Raw genomic sequence first — 17,774 nt, 5'->3', positions numbered from 1 at the left:
CCCAGCACCTGGCCCGCTGAGATTAACACCTCGAGTACAGTAGTTAACAGGCAGGCGAGGGACCCTTACCAAATCCAGACATCCCTTCTGTCTCTTCCTAACTTCATGTTCCAAGTTTTCACATTCTTTTCTCTTCTTGCTCAGCTCACATTCCTGAAACAAGACACCACAACGTTACAGAGACTAGGCCCGCACATCAGAAACATCCTAATCCAATTACATAGCATGTCACGTTACAGAGACCAGGCCTGAGCATCAGAAACAGCCTAATCCAACTCAGTTTCATGTCACGTTACAGAGACTAGGCCTGAAATTCTGAAACATCCTTATCCAACTCTATCTCTGCTCCATATCGTGTCACGTTACAGAGACTAGGCCTACGCATCAGAAATATCCTTATACAACTCTATATTATGTCACGTTACAGGGACTAGGCTTGAAATTGAGAATCACCCTTATCCAACCCCATACCTGCTCCATATCACGTCACGTTACAGAGACCAGGCCTGCGCATCAGAAACAGCCTAATCCAACGGCATTTCATGTCATGTTCCAGAGACTAGGCCTGCGATTCATATACATCCTTAGTCAACTCCATATCTGTTCCATAGAATGTCACGTTACAGAGACTAGGCCTGCACATCATTCTTCTGTGGACACTGTGTTAACTAACCTCCAGACGAGCTTCAATGCCATTACAACTCTCCTTCCGTGGCCTCCAACTGCTCTTAAATGCAAGGAAAACTAAATGCATGCTCTTCAACCGATCGCTGCCCGCACCTTTCAGCCCGCCCAGCATCACTACTCTGGACGGTTCTGACTTAGAATACGTGGACAACTACAAATACCTAGGTGTCTGGATAGACTGTAAACTCTCCTTCCAGAATCACATTAAACATCTCCAATCCAAAGTTAAATCTAGAATCGGCTTCTTATATCGCAACAAAGCATCCTTCACTCATGCTGCCAAACATACCATCTTAAAACTGGCCATCCTACCGATCCTCGACATCGTCGATGTCATTTACAAAATAGCCTCCAACACTCTACTCAACAAACTGGATGCAGTCTATCACAGTGCCATCCGTTTTGTCACCAAACCCCCAAATACTACCCACCACTGCCACCTGTATGCTCTCGTTGGCTGGCCCTCACTTCATACTCGTCGCCAAACCCACTGGCTTCAGGTCATCTACAAGTCTCTTATCTCAGCTCACTGGTCACCAGAGCAGCACCCACCCGTAGCACGTGCTCCAGCAGGTATATCTCTCTAGTCACCCCCAAAGCCAATTCCTCTTTTGGTCGTCTTTCCTTCAAGTTCTCTGCTGCCAATGACTGGAACGAATTGCAAAAATCACTGAAGCTGGAGACTCTTACCTCCCTCACTAGCTTTAAGCACCAGCTGTCTGAGCAGCTCACAGATCACTGCACCTGTACATAGCTCATCTGTAAATAGCCCATCCAACTACCTCCTCCCCATATTGTCATTTATTTTTTTGCTCCTTTGCAACCTGGTATCTCTACTTGCACATTTATCTTCTGCACATCAATCTCTCCAGTGTCTAATTGCTATATTGTAATTACTTCGCCACCATGGCCTATTTATTGCCTTACCTCCCAATTCTTACCTCATTTGCACACATTGTATATAGATTCTCTTCAACTGTATTATTGACTGTATGTTTTGTTTATTCCATGTTTAACCGTGTGTTGCTGTATGTCGAACTGCTATGCTTTATTCTTGGCCAGGTCGCAGTAGTAAATCAGAACTTGCTCTCAACTTGCCTACCTGACTAAATAAAGGTGAAATATCTTTTTTTTAAATAAACATCGGACACATCCTTAACCAACTCCATATCATGTCACGTTACAGAGACTAGGCCTGCGCATCAGAAACACCCATATCTGTACCATATCATGTCACGTTACAGACTAGGCCTGCGCATCAGAAACATCCTTATCCAACCCCATATCTGTACCATATCATGTCACGTTACAGACTAGGCCTGCGCATCAGAAACACCCATATCTGTACCATATCATGTCACGTTACAGAGACTAGGCCTGTGCATCAGAAACATCCTTATCCAAACCCATATCTGTACCATATCATGTCACGTTACAGACTAGGCCTGCGCATCAGAAACACCCATATCTGTACCATATCATGTCACGTTACAGACTAGGCCTGCGCATCAGAAACACCCATATCTGTACCATATCATGTCACGTTACAGAGACTAGGCCTGTGCATCAGAAACATCCTTATCCAAACCCATATCTGTACCATATCATGTCACGTTACAGAGACTAGGCCTGTGCATCAGAAACATCCTTATCCAACCCCATATCTGTACCATATCATGTCACGTTACAGAGACTAGGCCTGCGCATCAGAAACACCCATATCTGTACCATATCATGTCACGTTACAGAGACTAGGCCTGTGCATCAGAAACATCATTATCCAACCCCATATCTGTACCATATCATGCCACGTTACAGAGACTAGGCCTGTGCATCAGAAACATCCTTATCCAACCCCATATCTGTACCATATCATGTCACGTTACAGAGACTAGGCCTGTGCATCAGAAACATCCTTATCCAACCCCATATCTGTACCATATCATGTGACGTTACAGACTAGGCCTGCGCATCAGGAACACCCATATCTGTACCATATCATGTCACGTTACAGAGACTAGGCCTGTGCATCAGAAACATCCTTATCCAACCCCATATCTGTACCATATCATGTCACGTTACAGACTAGGCCTGCGCATCAGAAACACCCATATCTGTACCATATCATGTCACGTTACAGAGACTAGGCCTGTGCATCAGAAACATCATTATCCAACCCCATATCTGTACCATATCATGCCACGTTACAGAGACTAGGCCTGTGCATCAGAAACATCCTTATCCAACCCCATATCTGTACCATATCATGTCACGTTACAGAGACTAGGCCTGCGCATCAGAAACACCCATATCTGTACCATATCATGTCACGTTACAGAGACTAGGCCTGTGCATCAGAAACATCATTATCCAACCCCATATCTGTACCACTGAAATCACAACGCTGTGGTTGAAGTAGGAGCTTTGAGTGTTGTTGTTGTTGTTTGTGTTGTTTCGTAAATAAATAATAAATGTGAAAAGCCTATTTGACATCAGACCGTAACGCCATCGTGCACATGTACTCTGTTCTGTGAGAAAAGACAATCAGAGGCCTATCCGACTAGAGTACCATGCATATCTATGATACCATGTCCTGTCCTGTTTATCAGATCCCAAAGCATATTATCATATCGGTTTTGTGTTTGCCAAAAAAAAGTGTCTGCACGAATCACGATCAATCTGTTTCGGATCCAACATAAAATGTAAGTCCTTAATTCCACATTGACCTCTGACCTCATGGTTACAAGTTTTTTTTTTACCAAGTTTAACATTCTTATTTTATTCTAAATGCAGTTTACATGAGATAGTCAGTTAGGCCGCGCCCCCGTCTCCCAGCAGCAAACAGAGAAATCTGCTTATTTCAGCCTCCATCGCCACACAGAGCATAAGGACTTATTGACTCAGTTTAATTGACTGAAGGAACACAACAGATTAAATGGTGGGCGATGTGGGCGTGTCTTCTACTGTGACGACACGGACGCAGGAAGACAATATTGATCATTAAAAAAAGCGCTTGACCTTGTGACCTGATTTCTCACCATTGTCTGTCCGTAGCATTAAACTTGGTTTATCTTCATGCATTGATAAAGCCACCCTTCAGACCACAAGCAACCATTATATCATAACGGGTTTAGCCAGCACTCAATATTCAGCAGTAGGCTTTACTGACTGCACTAGTCCAATTAGCAATGCCATTTCAGCCAAGTCTCCAACAAGAGGTGTCTGTATAGCTAGCCGTGACAGGGTTGTAGACTGTATGAGGTGAGTGTGTCAGTATAGCTAGCCGTGACAGGGTTGTAGACTGTATGAGGTGAGTGTGTCTGTATAGCTAGCCGTGACAGGGTTGTAGACTGTATGAGGTGAGTGTGTATAGCTAGCCGTGACAGGGTTGTAGACTGTATTAGGTGAGTCTGTATAGCTAGCCGTGACAGGGTTGTAGACTGTATGAGGTGTGTCAGTATAGCTAGCCGTGACAGGGTTGTAGACTGTATGAGGTGTGTCTGTATAGCTAGCCGTGACAGGGTTGTAGACTGTATGAGGTGTGTCAGTATAGCTAGCCGTGACAGGGTTGTAGACTGTATGAGGTGAGTGTGTCAGTATAGCTAGCCGTGACAGGGTTGTAGACTGTTATGAGGTGAGTGTGTCTGTATAGCTAGCCGTGACAGGGTTGTAGACTGTATGAGGTGAGTCTGTCAGTATAGCTAGCCGTGACAGGGTTGTAGACTGTTATGAGGTGAGTGTGTCTGTATAGCTAGCCGTGACAGGGTTGTAGACTGTATGAGGTGAGTGCGTCAGTATAGCTAGCCGTGACAGGGTTGTAGACTGTATGAGGTGAGTCTGTATAGCTAGCCGTGACAGGGTTGTAGACTGTATGAGGTGAGTGTGTCAGTATAGCTAGCCGTGACAGGGTTGTAGACTGTATGAGGTGAGTGCGTCAGTATAGCTAGCCGTGACAGGGTTGTAGACTGTATGAGGTGAGTCTGTATAGCTAGCCGTGACAGGGTTGTAGACTGTATGAGGTGAGTCTGTATAGCTAGCCGTGACAGGGTTGTAGACTGTATGAGGTGAGTGTGTCTGTATAGCTAGCCGTGACAGGGTTGTAGACTGTATGAGGTGAGTGCGCCAGTATAGCTAGCCGTGACAGGGTTGTAGACTGTATGAGGTGTGTCTGTATAGCTAGCCGTGACAGGGTTGTAGACTGTATGAGGTGAGTGTGTCTGTATAGCTAGCCGTGACAGGGTTGTAGACTGTATGAGGTGAGTGTGTCAGTATAGCTAGCCGTGACAGGGTTGTAGACTGTATGAGGTGAGTGTGTCTGTATAGCTAGCCGTGACAGGGTTGTAGACTGTATGAGGTGAGTGTGTCTGTATAGCTAGCCGTGACAGGGTTGTAGACTGTATGAGGTGAGTGTGTCAGTATAGCTAGCCGTGACAGGGTTGTAGACTGTATGAGGTGAGTGTGTCAGTATAGCTAGCCGTGACAGGGTTGTAGACTGTATGAGGTGAGTGTGTCTGTATAGCTAGCCGTGACAGGGTTGTAGACTGTATGAGGTGAGTGTGTATAGCTAGCCGTGACAGGGTTGTAGACTGTTATGAGGTGAGTCTGTATAGCTAGCCGTGACAGGGTTGTAGACTGTATGAGGTGTGTCTGTATAGCTAGCCGTGACAGGGTTGTAGACTGTATGAGGTGAGTCTGTCAGTATAGCTAGCCGTGACAGGGTTGTAGACTGTATGAGGTGAGTCTGTCAGTATAGCTAGCCGTGACAGGGTTGTAGACTGTATGAGGTGAGTCTGTCAGTATAGCTAGCCGTGACAGGGTTGTAGACTGTATGAGGTGAGTGCGGATATAATGTGTGTGTGATATTAATGTATCTGTTCTTACCAGCAACTGTAGTCTTTGATCTTCTGTGTGCTCCTTCTGGTGGGAGTGGCTCGGGGTGGGGGCGGGGCCCGGCGGAGTTGGGATCACTCGCGGCCCCTCCTCCTCTCTGGGAGTCTCCTCACACCTGGCTGGAGCCTCATTTAACGCCAAGAGTTGGGTCTCTGCTGCAACCTGTCAGAGGCACAAACCATGGAGGAACACAATCATGCCTTAATAATTAAAGCTGACCTGCTAGGCCTACAGATTAAAGAAGCTAAAGAATGGGGTAAGGCAGCGGCAGACCTTGACACCTGGAGTATTACGTAAGACAACGTAATGAAGCACAGCACTCAGAAGTGGCTCTGTAGGGCTAAAGCAGCAACACTAGGCCGAATACAACCTAGACTGTCAGACAGAGGTGCAAAGCCCTTCATTCAAATCGAGGTTCCACGACTAAACTAGTTTCCTTGCCTAACGGCTAGATTGAAAAAGAGCTTCAGCTAATTGGAGCTGAGCATCTTTCCCCACCTAACAGAGCTGCGTCAAACAAAGTGACTAAGAGAACGTAGTGTCCTGTAATACCAACCTGACTGATGTCTACTGTAATACCAACCTGACTGATGTAATATCAACCTGACTGATGTCTACTGTAATATCAACCTGACTGATGTCTACAGTAATATCAACCTGACTGATGTCTACTGTAATATCAACCTGACTGATGTCTACTGTAATACCAACCTGACGGATGTCTACTGTAATACCAACCTGACTGATGTCTACTGTAATACCAACCTGACGGATGTCTACTGTAATATCAACCTGACTGATGTCTACAGTAATACCAACCTGACTGATGTCTACTGTAATACCAACCTGATGGATGTCTACTGTAATATCAACCTGACTGATGTCTACTGTAATACCAACCTGACTGATGTAATATCAACCTGACTGATGTCTACAGTAATACCAACCTGACTGATGTCTACTGTAATATCAACCTGACTGATGGGTATTGTAATATCAACCTGACTGATGTCTACTGTAATATCAACCTGACTGATGTCTACTGTAATATCAACCTGACTGATGGGTATTGTAATATCAACCTGACTGATGTCTACTGTAATATCAACCTGACTGATGTCTACTGTAATATCAACCTGACTGATGTCTACTGTAATATCAACCTGACTGATGTCTACTGTAATATCAACCTGACTGATGTCTACTGTAATATCAACCTGACTGATGTCTACTGTAATACCAGCCTGACTGATGTCTACTGTAATACCAACCTGACTGTTGTCTACTGTAATATCAACCTGACTGATGTCTACTGTAATACCAACCTGACGGATGTCTACTGTAATACCAACCTGACGGATGTCTACTGTAATATCAACCTGACTGATGTCTACTGTAATATCAACCTGACTGATGTCTAATGTAATATCAACCTGACTGATGTCTACAGTAATACCAACCTGACTGATGTCTACTGTAATACCAACCTGATGGATGTCTACTGTAATATCAACCTGACTGATGTCTACTGTAATACCAACCTGACTGATGTAATATCAACCTGACTGATGTCTACTGTAATACCAACCTGACTGATGTCTACTGTAATACCAACCTGACTGATGTCTACAGTAATATCAACCTGACTGATGTCTACAGTAATATCAACCTGACTGATGTCTACTGTAATATCAACCTGACTGATGAAATATCAACCTGACTGATGGGTACTGTAATATCAACCTGATGGATGTCTACTGCAATATCAACCTGACTGATGTCTACTGTAATATCAACCTGACTGATGTCTACTGTAATATCAACCTGACTGATGTCTACTGTAATATCAACCTGACTGATGTCTACTGTAATATCAACCTGACTGATGTCTACTGTAATACCAACCTGACTGATGTAATATCAACCTGACTGATGTCTACTGTAATACCAACCTGACTGATGTCTACTGTAATACCAACCTGACTGATGTCTACAGTAATATCAACCTGACTGATGTCTACTGTAATATCAACCTGACTGATGAAATATCAACCTGACTGATGTCTACTGTAATACCAACCTGACTGATGTAATATCAACCTGACTGACGTCTACTGTAATACCAACCTGACTGATGTCTACAGTAATATCAACCTGACTGATGTCTACAGTAATATCAACCTGACTGATGTCTACTGTAATATCAACCTGACTGATGAAATATCAACCTGACTGATGGGTACTGTAATATCAACCTGATGGATGTCTACTGCAATATCAACCTGACTGATGTCTACTGTAATATCAACCTGACTGATGTCTACAGTAATATCAACCTGACTGATGTCTACAGTAATATCAACCTGACTGATGTCTACTGTAATATCAACCTGACTGATGTCTACAGTAATATCAACCTGACTGATGGGTATTGTAATATCAACCTTACTCCCAGCCCCAACCAATTGACAGATAGACCGACTGGGATTATAATCCAGCTCTCCTCTAGCCTTCCTTCCTTGTGGCCTGACTTCTGTACACAGTCATCTAATCCACAGAGAATCCCTCCAGCTGGAAACGTGACTCACATACAGCAGAGGGAGAGAGAGAGAGGAGAGATACCTACCCCCTCAAACTGGATGTAAATCTTAATGATTCTTTAGAAAGGAGAGTCCCTCTGTTTGAATGAATATTCCTTTAAGATTATAATACACTCAATAACATTCTTAGAGTTAGGATTGAGAGAGTCCTTGTGAACCCGTATTTACTAAACATCTCAGAGTGCTGATCTAGTATCAGGTATCCCCTCTTTCATTATGACAAGGCAAAACTGAATCAGTATCAACATTCCTAATCTGAAGTCCAGCAGAGGGCTGTCATGACTGTCCACGAGAATCCAAATAGGTCAGATCAGGTGTGCAATGAATAACTTCAATCAGACCCCCTCTCACCCATAGAGGGGGACGGAAAAAACTAGTGGGGGTTAACAACTCACATCCTGTTGTAAATCAAAGGAGAAGATACAGACCTGCGCTCTCAAGGTTCAAGGCTGAAACACGTTCAAAAACAAATACTGGAACAATATTTATAACATAGAACATGGGGAATGGTCAAAATCACTAATGTATTTTTGTTTGTTATTTTGTGATGTCATTAAAAATATTATAAAGGAAATACTGTAACTTGGGAAGTATACCCACTACATATATGAAGTTTCCATACTCTGCGTTGTGCATGTAATATGAAAAATTCTGAAAGTGTTTTTGTTAACAGAGGGAGGTGATTTGAGAAGCTATAAGAGAACTTTGCACAGTGAGTAATTATTGCCCGGAGTGAGGTTAGGGAGCGTACCAGCATGCCGGAATCGGCCATTTTGAGCAAACTGTATAATGATGTGTAAAGAAAAATACACATTAGACCAGAAAAACATGCAGCTACACGTTAAAAGTGGTTTGAACTTTGAATCTCAACACGAGGTGGAGACGATAAACCCACCTCCCGGACAATCACTTGTACGGCTGATTAGCTGTCCTAAGTAAAGTATCTTCGAAAGCGAATTTAAGTAGGACCATCCTGTTACTCTGCTCAAACCATTGTATTACGCTACTCTCATCACCCCATTGGGGAACCATCGACACGGCTGGCTAGTCTATCTTCAAAGAAGCATCTTCGAAGAGTGAATGGAAGGAAAATCAACTCTGTAGTTCTGTTCAGGACCACATGACAAGTCACCGGATACCGGACAACTACGAAGAAGGACAACAGTAGAAGAGTTGTTGGAACCATTTCGGACAATCAAATCCTTACAAGCTTTCCCCGAAAAGGCCCAACCCCTTTTTCAAGGCTGCCCTGTTCACCGAGAGATTCCCGGCGAACCCAGGCATTTCACGTAAATACATTGATGATTTCTTTCTCAAAGCGGGCAGCGGTTCGTGTGCAAAGTATATGGTTAATGAAGGTGGGAGTAGTTTCTGAATGGACCAATGCTAAGTGTCTCTGTCCCTCTCCATCTCTTCTTTAACAAACAGCCATGTTGTTGTCAGTCCGCTAGGGACGTCAATAACCGGTGCAGAGTGTGTGTGTGTGTATCCTGTGTTCCCATTTAATTAGCTTGTAAATAAATAATTAAACCAATTTGGGTAGTACTGAATCATAAGTAAGGCTCAGGTTTTTGCAGATGCAAGGAGGTTACGGCTGTTCAGAATGGTGATATGATACGAGGTTATGGTTAATAAGTTGACTGTTTATAGATGTGATAGGTAAACACCTTTTAGAGTTTCATTAGGGAGATGGTAACTCTTTAAAAAACCGCCCTCGTGGTGCCCCAGAGCCTAATGAGTTAATTGTTACATGATTAATTTAAATCGGGTAAAAATAAAACATAGTTACTTAATTAGATAAATAACAGTCTTCAGATTAATGTTAAAGTCACGACGGGGCTGTGGTTGGGGCACTTCGTGTGGGGGGAGTGGATCTGGAGGACATGGGGGGAGTGGATCTGGAGGACATGGGGGAGTGGATCTGGAGGACATGGGGGGAGGTAAATCTGGAGGACATGGGGGGAGGTAAATCTGGAGGACATGGGGGGAGTGGATCTGGAGGACATGGGGGGAGTGGATCTGGAGGACATGGGGGGAGTGGATCTGGAGGACATGGGTGGAGTGGATCTGGAGGACATGGGTGGAGTGGATCTGGAGGACATGGGTGAGTGGATCTGGAGGACATGGGTGAGTGGATCTGGAGGACATGGGGGGAGTGGATCTGGAGGACATGGGGGGAGTGGATCTGGAGGACATGGGGGGAGTGGATCTGGAGGACATGGGGGGAGTGGATCTGGAGGACATGGGGGGAGTGGATCTGGAGGACATGGGGGGAGGTAAATCTGGAGGACATGGGGGGAGTGGTTCTGGAGGACATGGGGGGAGGTAAATCTGGAGGACATGGGGGGAGTGGTTCTGGAGGACATGGGGGGGAGGTAAATCTGGAGGACATGGGGGGAGTGGATCTGGAGGACATGGGGGGAGTGGATCTGGAGGACATGGGGGAGGTAAATCTGGAGGACATGGGGGGAGTGGATCTGGAGGACATGGGGGGAGTGGATCTGGAGGACATGGGGGGAGTGGATCTGGAGGACATGGGGGAGTGGTTCTGGAGGACATGGGGGGAGGTAAATCTGGAGGACATGGGGGGAGTGGATCTGGAGGACATGGGTGGAGTGGATCTGGAGGACATGGGGGAGTGGATCTGGAGGACATGGGGGAGTGGATCTGGAGGACATGGGGGGAGTGGTTCTGGAGGACATGGGGGGGTGGTTCTGGAGGACATGGGGGAGTGGTTCTGGAGGACATGGGTGGAGTGGATCTGGAGGACATGGGTGGAGTGGATCTGGAGGACATGGGGGAGTGGATCTGGAGGACATGGGTGGAGTGGATCTGGAGGACATGGGTGGAGTGGTTCTGGAGGACATGGGGGGAGTGGATCTGGAGGACATGGGGGAGTGGTTCTGGAGGACATGGGTGGAGTGGATCTGGAGGACATGGGGGGAGTGGATCTGGAGGACATGGGGGGAGGTAAATCTGGAGGACATGGGGGAGTGGATCTGGACGACATGGGGGGAGGTAAATCTGGAGGACATGGGGGAGTGGTTCTGGAGGACATGGGGGGAGTGGATTTGGAGCTGGAGGACATGGGTGAGTGGATCTGGAGGACATGGGGGAGTGGATCTGGAGGACATGGGGGGAGTGGATCTGGAGGACATGGGGGAGGTAAATCTGGAGGACATGGGGGGAGTGGATCTGGAGGACATGGGGGGAGTGGATCTGGAGGACATGGGGGGAGTGGTTCTGGAGGACATGGGGGGAGTGGTTCTGGAGGACATGGGGGGAGTGGTTCTGGAGGACATGGGGGGAGTGGTTCTGGAGGACATGGGGGGAGGTAAATCTGGAGGACATGGGGGGAGTGGTTCTGGAGGACATGGGGGGAGTGGATCTGGAGGACATGGGGGGAGTGGATCTGGAGGACATGGGGGGAGTGGATCTGGAGGACATGGGGGGAGTGGATCTGGAGGACATGGGGGGAGTGGATCTGGAGGACATGGGGGGAGTGGATCTGGAGGACATGGGGGGAGTGGATCTAGAGGACATGGGGGGAGTGGATCTGGAGGACATGGGGGAGTGGTTCTGGAGGACATGGGGGGAGTGGATCTGGAGGACATGGGGGAGTGGATCTGGAGGACATGGGGGGAGTGGATCTGGAGGACATGGGGGGAGTGGATCTAGAGGACATGGGGGGAGTGGATCTGGAGGACATGGGGGAGTGGTTCTGGAGGACATGGGGGGAGTGGATCTGGAGGACATGGGTGGAGTGGATCTGGAGGACATGGGGGAGTGGATCTGGAGGACATGGGGGGAGTGGTTCTGGAGGACATGGGGGAGTGGTTCTGGAGGACATGGGGGAGTGGTTCTGGAGGACATGGGGGAGTGGTTCTGGAGGACATGGGTGGAGTGGATCTGGAGGACATGGGTGGAGTGGATCTGGAGGACATGGGGGAGTGGATCTGGAGGACATGGGTGGAGTGGATCTGGAGGACATGGGTGGAGTGGTTCTGGAGGACATGGGGGGAGTGGATCTGGAGGACATGGGGGAGTGGTTCTGGAGGACATGGGTGGAGTGGATCTGGAGGACATGGGGGAGTGGATCTGGAGGACATGGGGGAGTGGATCTGGAGGACATGGGGGGAGTGGATCTGGAGGACATGGGGGGAGTGGATCTGGAGGACATGGGGGGAGGTAAATCTGGAGGACATGGGGGAGTGGATCTGGACGACATGGGGGGAGGTGGATCTGGACGACATGGGGGAGTGGTTCTGGAGGACATGGGGGGAGTGGATTTGGAGCTGGAGGACATTAGTGTCATATCCTTGTCACCCTGGCTTCAGCGGGTTAAGAGTCAGGAATCAGGTGTCTAATTGTATCTACTTATCTACTGCTGTAGCTAGGCTAGGGCAGCCTAGGCCACGTCTCAGTAACAAGATCAGGGGCAGGTGATCAAGCTGAAAAAAATACCCCTCTTTGTTATTTACTATTTATTTCTGCAACAACACCCTCATTCATCACAAATTGTAACCGAGCTAGTTACAGTGCCTCCTAAAGAAATGATTGACATGGGGAAAAGAGAGTAGGGCTATCAGCTGATCATTGATGTGTATAATTGATGTAAATCTGGTAGTTTCGTAGCTAAAAAATGTTTAGGACTCCTATCTGTGCATGTGCCTGAACAGGATCAAACTAAGGACCAGCCGGTGCAATGTGAAGAAGAAACCCTCTCCGAAGTGACTGCTTAGATCTCCTTGCAGAGACCGCTCGGTGCTGCTAGCCATTTGCTATGAGACCACACAATACACCAGGCAGGGAAAAATAACTAAATTTGGGCTCATATCCCTCATTATTTGGGTTACTACGAGATGAAATCCTTTCAAGGAACATCAGGACTGGAGAAGAATACCTACTAGAATAGAACGTAAGAAAACTGGCTGTCTGTTCACCTAAGCCCAGTCGATTACTGCAGGTCAGTGCGGCAGTGATAGCAGGCCGGTCCTCTGAGTTCAGATAGTCACGTATAAAGGAGGGAATTTGAGTGTTTTCCCACAATGCTGAGATTCAGAGATCAGAGCCACAGATTATCAGAGTTATCAGGCGGTGTGTCATACGGGTCAGAGAGTATCTGAGGGGAAGACAGAGAGACAAAATAGACCCAATGAACCTAATTTATTCATCAAATTAGTCACATTTTGTAATAGAACAGTCATATATGTGGACTATTTTGTAGTTGAAAAGTACATAGTAATACATAGTATTTTGTAATGTGAACAGTCAATGTTGCATGGCTCTATTTAGGCAGCCAAATGTCTTGCTGTGTGTAATCCTGTACTGAGTTTTTGTTTTTGTGTTTTCAGCAGCGCCCCATGCTGACAATGACCTATCACTGACAGCCCAGCCAGGTGATCTGAGGGTGGCCCTGTGTCACCTGCTCTAATGACCTATCACTGAGAGCCCAGCCAGGTGATCTGAGGGTGGCCCTGTGTCACCTGCTCTAATGACCTATCACTGACAGCCCAGCCAGGTGATCTGAGGGTGGCCCTGTGTCACCTGCTCTAATGACCTATCACTGACAGCCCAGCCAGGTGATCTGAGGGTGGCCCTGTGTCACCTGCTCTAATGACCTATCACTGACAGCCCAGCCAGGGGATCTGAGGGTGGCCCTGTGTCACCTGCTCTAATGACCTATCACTGAGAGCCCAGCCAGGTGATCTGAGGGTGGCCCTGTGTCACCTGCTTTAATGACCTATCACTGAGTGCCCAGCCAGGTGATCTGAGGGTGGGCCTGTGTCACCTGCTCTAATGACCTATCACTGACAGCCCAGCCAGGTGATCTGAGGGTGGCCCTGTGTCACCTGCTCTAATGACCTATCACTGAGAGCCCAGCCAGGTGATCTGAGGGTGGCCCTGTGTCACCTGCTCTAATGACCTATCACTGACAGCCCAGCCAGGTGATCTGAGGGTGGCCCTGTGTCACCTGCTCTAATGACCTATCACTGACAGCCCAGCCAGGTGATCTGAGGGTGGCCCTGTGTCACCTGCTCTAATGACCTATCACTGAGAGCCCAGCCAGGGGATCTGAGGGTGGCCCTGTGTCACCTGCTCTAATGACCTATCACTGAGAGCCCAGCCAGGTGATCTGAGGGTGGCCCTATGTCACCTGCTCTAATGACCTATCACTGAGTGCCCAGCCAGGTGATCTGAGGGTGGGCCTGTGTCACCTGCTCTAATGACCTATCACTGACAGCCCAGCCAGGTGATCTGAGGGTGGCCCTGTGTCACCTGCTCTAATGACCTATCACTGAGAGCCCAGCCAGGTGATCTGAGGGTGGCCCTGTGTCACCTGCTCTAATGATCTCTCACTGTCACAGCCAGGGCACAGCAACATGTACTCATCATCACATCCCTTACACCTCCCCCTCATGGACATTTTTTTTAGGCGAAAGCAAATGGTCTTTATTGGAATATACAGATTTGGTGCAAAGACATGGAGACGTTTCTTGGACCTCTCTGGAACTCTCACACACTCTGGCCTTTTCACACTATCGTGTTGACCCGAACCATACCGAACCATACCGAACCATGCCCAACCATACCGAACCATACCCAACCATACCCAACCATACCCAACCATATTGAACCATGCCCAACCATGCCCAACCATGCCCAACCATGCCCAACCATGCCCAACCATGCCCAACCATGCCCAACCATACCCAACCATGTTGAACCATATTGAACCATACCGAACCATACCGAACCATACCCAACCATACCGAACCATACCCAACCATACCGAACCATACCCAACCATACCCAACCATACCCAACCATACCCAACCATACCCAACCATACCCAACCATACCCAACCATACCCAACCATGCCCAACCATGCCCAACCATGCCCAACCATGCCCAACCATGCCCAACCATGCCCAACCATACCCAACCATATTGAACCATATTGAACCATATTGAACCATATTGAACCATATTGAACCATACCGAACCATACCGAACCATACCGAACCATACCGTGCTTGCTCAAACCATACACTGAGTATAACAAACATTAGGAACACCTTCCTAATATTGAGTTGTCCCCCCCTTTGCCTTCAGAACAGCCTCAATTCGTCGGGGCATGGACTCTACCAAGGTGTCGAAAGCGTTCCACAGGGATTCTGACCCATGTTGACTCCAATGCTTCCCACAGTTGTGTCAAGTTGGCTGGATGTTGTTTGGGTGGTTGAACCGTTCTTGATACACAAGGGAAACTGTTGAGCGTGGCACCTACTACCACACCCCCGTTCAAAGGCATTTACATTTTCTGTCTTGCCCATTCACCCTCTGAATGGCACATACCCAATTCATGTCTCAATTGTCTCAAGGCTTAAAAATCCTTCTTTAACCTGTCTCTCCTCCCCCTTCATCTACACCGATTGAAGTGGTTTTAACAAGTGACATCCATCAATAAGGGATCATAGCTTTCACCTGGATTCACCTGGTCAGTCTGTGGCATGGTGTTTTTTAATGTTCTGTATACTCTGTGTATTAATGATTGTTTCTTTTTAATTACAGTAACTACTCAGGAACTGCAACGGCTTTGCGACAGTGACACGAAAGAAAAGTACCGCTGTAATACATTGTTTAATTGCTTTGTTTTTATCCTGATTTTTGTTCTTTATTTAGACAGCAAGGAAAGAGAGGGGGAAACAAAATGAGGTAGTTAAAGGACGGAAAATGGTGGACTTGTGGGTCAAAGTTCGGCAGTTCTACCAGTAAATAAAACTCCCACGGTACGTTTCAGTTGTATTTGATCATTGTTTGGTGGTAAGCAAAGCAGGAAGTCTTTATATAATGACCATGTAATCAAGGTATGAAATTATTGTTATTTTCAAATACAATCTATTTTTGAGCTTAGTTGTGGTCAATTTGCAGTGTACAAATTATTATAATTTTGTTCAGGACCCCGACCATCCGCACGGACAAAAATTGGTCCGTGGCTGTATCCCAGTTGTCTACCCCTGCTCTACTCCATGATGATGTCTACTACACTACCAACAAGCTCTACTCTATGATGATGTTTACTACACCACCAACAAGCTCTACTCCATGATGATGTTTACTACACTACCAACAAGCTCTACTCCATGATGAGTTCTACTACACCACCAACAAGCTCTACTCCATGATGATGTTTACTACACTACCAACAAGCTCTACTCCATGATGAGTTCTACTACACTACCAACAAGCTCTACTCCATGATGATGTTTACTACACTACCAACAAGCTCTACTCCATGATGATGTTTACTACACTACCAACAAGCTCTACTCCATGATGAGGTTTACTACACCACCAACAAGCTCTACTCCATGATGAGGTTTACTACACCACCAACAAGCTCTACTCCATGATGAGGTTTACTACACCACCAACAAGCTCTACTCCATGATGATGTTTACTACACTACCAACAAGCTCTACTCCATGATGAGGTTTGCTACACCACCAACAAGCTCTACTCCATGATGATGTTTACTACACTACCAACAAGCTCTACTCCATGATGAGTTCTACTACACTACCAACAAGCTCTACTCCATGATGATGTTTACTACACTACCAACAAGCTCTACTCCATGATGATGTTTACTACACTACCAACAAGCTCTACTCCATGATGAGGTTTACTACACCACCAACAAGCTCTACTCCATGATGAGGTTTACTACACCACCAACAAGCTCTACTCCATGATGAGGTTTACTACACCACCAACAAGCTCTACTCCATGATGAGGTTTACTACACCACCAACAAGCTCTACTCCATGATGAGGTTTACTACACTACCAACAAGCTCTACTCCATGATGATGTTTACTACACTACCAACAAGCTCTACTCCATGATGAGGTTTACTACACTATCAACACCAGGTCTTGACAACCATCTGGACCCCTCATACCATACCAGACACAAAATAAGACATAGTCTGATCTTATTAAACCAGTAGTTTATGATATTAATGATGTCTTCGTTTATTAACTAAAAAAACAAGTAAACTGAACAAAATACCTAGTTCATACTGCGCAACTAAACAATATAGCCTACCTTGTAGCCTGGGTCTATGCTGCCTAAAGCATGATGGGAACTAGACCAACACACAATATAACCTACCTTCTAGCCTTGGTCCATGCTGCCTAAAGCATGATGGGAACTAGACCAACACACAATATAACCTACCTTCTAGTCTGGGTCCATGCTGCCTAAAGCATTATGGGAACTAGACCAACACACAATATAACCTACCTTCGAGTCTGGGTCCATGCTGCCTAAAGCATTATGGGAACTAGACCAACACACAACAACACACAATATAACCTACCTTGTAGCCTGGGTCCATGCTGCCTAAAGCATGATGGGAACTAGACCAACACACAATATAACCTACCTTCTAGTCTGGGTCCATGCTGCCTAAAGCATTATGGGAACTAGACCAACACACAATATAACCTACCTTGTAGCCTGGGTCCATGCTGCCTAAAGCATGATGGGAACTAGACCAACACACAATATAACCTACCTTCAAGTCTG

General features: G+C 46.5%; 1 protein-coding gene across 5 annotated transcripts in view; it reads right to left on the bottom strand.

The window, feature by feature from the left end:
• The window catches only part of LOC129867991 (peripheral-type benzodiazepine receptor-associated protein 1), a 193,517-nt gene that overhangs the window by 68,190 nt on the left and 107,553 nt on the right, over nt 1-17,774 (bottom strand). For all 5 annotated transcript variants that reach the window (XM_055941528.1, XM_055941530.1, XM_055941531.1 and 2 more), the window contains exons 6-7: nt 5,569-5,739; nt 70-153 (exon numbers count right to left, since the gene is read on the bottom strand). In XM_055941528.1, the coding sequence (XP_055797503.1) occupies nt 70-153; nt 5,569-5,739 (255 nt within the window). The remainder of the gene's footprint in view (nt 1-69; nt 154-5,568; nt 5,740-17,774) is intronic.

Source organism: Salvelinus fontinalis, chromosome 13, assembly GCF_029448725.1.
Source record: "Salvelinus fontinalis isolate EN_2023a chromosome 13, ASM2944872v1, whole genome shotgun sequence".
Lineage (NCBI taxonomy): Eukaryota > Metazoa > Chordata > Actinopteri > Salmoniformes > Salmonidae > Salvelinus > Salvelinus fontinalis.
This window is presented reverse-complemented; position numbering and strand designations above follow the sequence as displayed.